The sequence below is a fragment of the Otolemur garnettii genome, unplaced genomic scaffold, assembly GCF_000181295.1.
Source record: "Otolemur garnettii isolate 467f Iridium unplaced genomic scaffold, OtoGar3 scaffold00027, whole genome shotgun sequence".
NCBI classification, from domain to species: domain Eukaryota; kingdom Metazoa; phylum Chordata; class Mammalia; order Primates; family Galagidae; genus Otolemur; species Otolemur garnettii.
This window is the reverse complement of record NW_003852422.1, coordinates 20,215,054-20,221,659: the sequence shown is the minus strand read 5'-3', so window position 1 is coordinate 20,221,659 and position 6,606 is coordinate 20,215,054. Positions and strand designations below refer to the sequence as shown.

At 35.5% G+C, this 6,606-nt stretch overlaps 1 protein-coding gene across 1 annotated transcript in view; it reads right to left on the bottom strand.

Moving 5' to 3' along the window:
* Positions 1-6,606, bottom strand: part of STARD6 (StAR related lipid transfer domain containing 6) — an 18,337-nt gene that overhangs the window by 968 nt on the left and 10,763 nt on the right. The window contains exon 5 of the mRNA XM_003788479.2: positions 4,328-4,421. Coding sequence (XP_003788527.1) covers positions 4,328-4,421 — 94 coding nt within the window. The remainder of the gene's footprint in view (positions 1-4,327; positions 4,422-6,606) is intronic.

Here is a 6,606-nt window from a genome sequence, read left to right as displayed (position 1 = left end):
CTCATAAACATATACAGTTTTTTAAAAAGTGAGATATATTTTGCTGCAATTAGTTTTATTCTCTTCTTAATAGGATATCAGACACTTCTGTGTATACATACAAATCTGCTTAATTGTTTTCTTTGTACGGTATGTCATACTCTATTTAATAGTCCTTTTCTTGACTGTCATTTAGTTTGTTTCTCATTTTTTATAGTGTAAATAAAACTATAATAAACATATTATATATCCATTTGTACCTTTATAAATACTTATATAGACTATCTAGGTCAAAGGTTTGTGCATCTAACACTTGGCATGCTATTTCTCAATTGTTCTCTAAGAAGACTAGTAATTTATGTTTCTAACCCAGTGGTCTTCAAATTGAGGTACTGGAGGACGAATACCTTTAAGGGAGTAAGTTTTCAACTTCCTGTTTCAATATGGATTTTTCCCTTAACCTGATCTGAGAACATGTCCCTGATGGAGAGGTGGGCTTTTTCTTTCCCATCAGTCTGCTCACAGTTACCCTGCTTTTGCTTTACAGAACAAAGGCATACCTGTCCTCTGACTAGTTAATACTGAATAGTGCTCTACCCTGGCATGTAAAAATCTTTGAGCTGCTAAAGAAAAAATCCGATCTATTAGAAGAGAGTTGAAAAAGTGAATACTTAATGACTGGATAATAAATCCTTTCCCAAGTCATGCCAATTCTTTTCTTTCAATAAAATTTAAGGAAGTAATTGAGCTGTCAGCTGATAGGTCATTTAAAATACTTTTTGATAATAGGTTAGTTACTATGTAATTTGTGGAATATAATTCCAAAAGGTTTAAAGGCTTTGAATGACAGTGCTGGAATTATAGTCTTTACATTTTGACCTACTTATTTCTGTGAATATATTTTCTCACTTCTAATACTTATAAACTGAAAAATAGGAGTAGAATTGATATTGCATGCTCTCTCTCATTTCATTATTTTCCTGTCCACAGTTAAATGAAATGAGGATAATGGTTAGAAGCATGGACGCAGGAGCCAGTCTGCCTTGGTTTGAAACTGAGTTTTGCTGTTACCCACATGCAACCTTGGAAAAGTTACTTAAGCTCTCTGGGCTTCCATTTTCTTTTCTGCCTCTGCCAACTACTTTGAGAATCAAATGAGTTAATATGCAAAGTGTTTATAACAATACCTGGTACATAGCAATTGATATTTTACTTTTTCTAATAAAGAAAGAGGTTTCTAGTAACAATTTGTATTATGTAACAAAATTTGTAATTTTAAAAATTTTCATCAGTGTGTAATAACAACTTAGTCCAGAAGACATATATATTTTTTGTTCTTAGATATTGTGGTCACGGGAAATAAAACAAATTTAAAAACTTAAATACGTATTATTTTTGTAGAGAATTATGATAGGGTGATTAAAAAAGAATGCAAAACATAAAATATATCTGTTAGAATAAAATTATGTGAGGGGAATAATAACGTGAGTTCAAGGAGAAAGGAATGATGTAAAATTTCTGAATGTTAAAAGGAAAGGTTGTAGGTTTTAATGGATAATGTCATAGTGGGTTTCAAGTTGTCAAAACATTTGGGCTCTACTGATGATTGGATGATATAGCCATTTTTTTTTAAAAAGGCAATATTTGTTAGATGCTGAAAACTGTTTCCTTTTCATCAGTTTAATCCTATGAAAAATTTTTATGGCAAATGAAAAATGTTCAAGGGGAAAGCAGTTTTATAAAATCCTTTTAAGGGGTATAAAGACTACTGAACCAATATTGAGTGTGCACTTTTTTATCCTCTTGTCTGTGCAGAATTTAGACTATTTTTATAGTGTCTCAACTGGTTGGATTTGGAAGCAGAGATAGTGAGAATAAGATGGAGTCTGGTAGGCAGGCCAGACCTAACACAGCTGGTCTGGTCTGTGTCGATGCTCCCTCACCTTCACTCCCTGTCTCCCGTTTTTACTGTTTTGTAAATTTAGTTCCCACTCTAAAGATGCCTATCTTAAGTATTTTAGGTGGATTGATTTCGGAGATTAACTTTTGAACAGGAATATTGTAATAAGTCATTGAGTTAATGCTGATTATTATTTGGAATAGGGGTTAGTATGGTGGTCTTTGCTCTGAATTTTTATGTATAAAACTGTAATGTTGGAAATGGAAGAACAGAACAGTCTTGGAGAGGCTACTCTCACTGTTCTCTAGAATCCCAGCCTCTAACAAATAAAGTCTGGTGGACCTATCCCGTCTCTGCATATTGGCTGATGGTGACAGGCAGCCAGACCCCCTTCATCTGGAGGCGGCCAGACCCTCTTCGTCTGGTAACATTTCGAGAACGCAGTAGTCCTTCCTTATACTCTGTTCCACTTTTGCAGTTTGATTTACTCACAGTCGACCCACGGTATAATATATTGAGTGGAAAATTCCAGAAATAAAATATTCTTAGGTTTTAAATTGTATATCATTCTAGGTAGTGTGATGAAATCTTGCGCCATCCTGCTCACTCCCACCCAGGATGGGAATAATCCCTTTCCCTAGGATGTTCACATTCTATATAAATGACTACCTGTAAATGACTTCCTTAGTAGTAGCCCTTTCCGTTACCATACTGAAGAAACAGAGTATACAGTATGTATGGCTTGGTACCATTTGCAGTTCTAGGCATCCATTGAAGGTCTTAGAATGTATCCTACACTGATTAAGGAAGAACTTCTGCTCTTAATTGCAGAAGGCTTTACACAAAAGAAAGCCTTTCCAGTAGTTACTGGAGAGGACTTCTACAGCTGGCAAAGTATAGGAAAGCCCCTGGCCTGTGAAGCACACTAAATGGGTGTCATTTCCCACCTAGTCTCTGCCAGCCCCTGATTACCTTGCTGATTTGGAGTAATGATCCTTTTTGTAACTGGCTCCATGAACAAATTCAATGACCCTTCTAAGTTTTTTTTTTTTTTTTTTTAATAATCCTCTCCCTAACTAACTACTTGAACTTTTTGAGTTGTTTCTCAGAAATGGCAGAATTTCTGCAAGACAAAGGAGTTGAGATTGCAAAGGCACCTGGGCAGACTTCCTGAGCCAGGACTCACCATCCCTGAGAACTTAGACTCTTGTTAATTTATTTATAGACACCCTGTCTCTTGTTATTTTCTCCTCTTTAAAAAGCTCTTATTCTTCCTTAGATGGGCGAGAGGGATTTCTCTGATTCTCTTTACAACATGACTTCCATATTAAAATATCCTTTCTTCCTTGGTAATCCTCATCCTCTCAAAAATTGTTTATTCTGTGCCAAAAACAATCCGACCTAAGCTGAAACCCTCTAGTGGTTTTGAGAACATTTGCTATGGAAAATAATGTCTTGGCCATAGATTCAAAATTGACAAATGGGTTGTTATTTGTCCATGCATTGTTATTACTGTTACAGCACCAGTGGTCCTATCCATTACTGTGGACAAATGTGAAGCTTTTCAGTTCTCTAATTCAGTACAGAAAACATTAAGAAATACTGGTCTAAACTTTAATTTCATTTTAGCTTTCTTGACATTTTTTTTCTTGTACTAAAAGGTTTATATTTGACCAATACAAAGTTTTATTTATATCTATTTTCACATGCCATATATTTTACCTGATAAAAATATCATTTAGCAGAAATTAAAACGAAAGGAATTTGTGAAATGATATATAATGAATTAGAGCAGTGGTTCTCAGTCTTCCTAATGCGTGGCCCTTTAATACAGTTCCTGTGGGTCATGACACACAGGTTGAGAACCACTGAATGAGAGTATGTACTTTTACAGAAAATATGTACTTTCTGTTGCCATTTTATCCCCAGGCTGGCCACCTTCAGGCAGTGGCTCATCTCTGACTTCCCAGCTTTCTTCTGAGGTGAACGTACCATCAGGTGTCTCCTTCTGCAGGTTATCTGCTCCTAGCAGGTAGTCCATTAGCAAGAATTCATTCCAGGCAAAGCATCATTACTAATAAATATGTGTTATAATTCTAGGGAAATATATTTTTAATTCACAAAAGTTCCTTAATAATTTGTAAAAGTGACTCTAATGGAGAAATATAAAGCATTAGGAAGGTTTAACTGCAGGAAAATGTGTGCTTGACTATTCTCAGAAACCTCAAATTCTACTTTATAGGGAAATATCTATTCTGATTATACTTAAGATGAAAACAATTATAAAAAGTAATTTTAAAAGTCACATTCAGGGGCGGTTTTTATTTCCCAAACAGAATATGCTGGTACATTTGTCTGTCTACGGATGAACCAGAAATCCTAACTCAATCCCAAATTGAACTAAAAGAAAAATCTGTTAAAATAAATTTAAGTACAAATAACACTTACTCTTTCAGAGGTGAACATACAAAGCCAGAAGCATGGTTATAACCACGGATAAAATTTGGAGATGGAGGATACTCTGGAAAATCCACACTTTGAGCTAAATGATTAAAAAAATATTAAAATGAAACCTATTCCACAAAAATGAAAAACTTTGTTTCCAGTAGCATATTTTAGAAAATGTATAATATGGCATTTAATTTAAGTTAGTTATCAGCATGAACATTAGCTTTATACATGGGAATGTGAGTTTACATGGATGAAGGTACGCACAGGCCAGAGCAGAAAATACCAGTGTGAACACTAGTGTCCTGTCAAACCCTTTCCTGCGAGTATTTCTGAAGATGCTTGGATATAAAAGAACGACCTTGTATATAAAAGAAGAACTGCTCAAAGTGTCATTTAACTACTTTCTGAGTTTTTATTTAATTATTTCTTTCTTTATTGAGACTGGGTCTCACTCTGTGGTCCAGCCTAGAATGCCATGGTATCATCATAGCACACTGCAACCTCCAACACCTGGGCTCAGGCGACTCCTGCCTCAGCCTTTCCAGTATCTGGATCTACAGGCACATGACACCACACTAGGCTAATTTTTAAAAAAACTTTTTTGTAAAGAGGAGGTTTTACTATTGCCCTGGATGGTCTTGAATTTCTGGTTTCAAGGGATCTTCCCGTCTAGGCCTCCGAAAGTGCTATGATTAGGGGTGTGGGCCACAGGCCTGGCCTACCTTCTGAGATTTGAAGCAAAAGAAGGTATCACATCATATAGAAAAAGACCTGTATTATGGGTTTATAGGTTTTTGTTGATCTTTTTTTAAAATAAAGTATTTAAAGTGGCTAGATGGTCTATCAGTAAGGACAGTTTAAAATGCCCCCTTCTGCCAGTTCCCTATAGCTAATTTCAAACTATAATTAAAAAAACAGTGGGAGTGAGTTTGAGGAATTATATAGTCTCATATCTGTATTGTATGTGAATGTAGAGGGAGGTGGTTTGATTATGATTTAATTTATGGTTATTATACTCTTTTTTAAAGTATTTAAAAAATATATTTGTTAAAAACTCTGTTTATCTTGTGCAACTGAATCCTGCTTTTTTCAGAGAAGACAGATTTTCCTATGTGATTTTAATACAGGCAGTCAGTTCCAAGGGAAATACATCTTGAAACACAAGCTTAGAAGACTAATGTGATTCAGTGAATTTTCCAGCCTTATGACTTGTATCATTATCTTAACAGAGCCTAGTATGTTGGTGTAATGACACCTGTAGGAGTGATATTAAAATATTTTTTTCTTGTCTTTCTTTAAAAAGAAATAAGTTACAGTCTACAAATAGGTCTGGCTCTTTTGTGAGGCATATGGTGTGGTAGTCAGTGGTTATTTTGGAATATCAGAGAGACCTGAGTTTTAATTTTGGTTCAGCTGCTTATTAACTATGTAGCTGATTTTCATAATTGCTTAATTTGTGTCAACTTACCTCATTGGTTTCCTCATTGGTAAGAAAATGCATGCAAAATATTTAGTTCAAAGGAAGATGCAGAGCAGGCTCCCCCCCACCCCCCGCAAAGAGAAACATTAAGAAGAAAAGTATAAGTATTCATCAAAAATCCATTGGCAAAAGACAATCTAAGGGCCAACAGATTCATGAAAAATGTTCAACATCTCTAATCATTAGGAAAATGCAAATCAAAACCACAATGAGATATCACCTAACTCCAATGAGAATGGCTCATATTATAAAGTCCCCAAACAACAGAAGTTGGTAGGATGTGGTAAGAAAGGAACTCTTATACTCTATTGGTGGGACTGCAAACTAGTACAAACTTTATGGAAAATTGTATGGAGATACTTCAAAGAACTTAAAAAAGACCTACATTTGATCCAGAATCCCACTGCTGGGTATATACCCAAAGGGAAAAAGGTCATTTTATACAAAGGACAACACTCAAATGTTTATAGTAGCACAATTCACAATCACAAAGACATAGAAAGAACCCAAGTGCCCACCAGTACATGAATGGATTAACAAATGTTATACTCCAAATAGTGTACAGTGGAGTACTACTCAGGCATAAACAAAGAGAGTGACCTAGTGTCTTTTGTGACAACCTAGACCATTTTTCTAAGTGAAACACCACAAGAGTGGAGAAACAAACACCTGTACTCAACACCAGGTTGGAACTGACGGCCAACACTTCAGTGTACATATGGAAGTAAATCTTGAAATCAAGCTGGGCGAGGGGGGAGGAGGAAGCTGGTAAATTTATATCTACTGGGTACAGTGC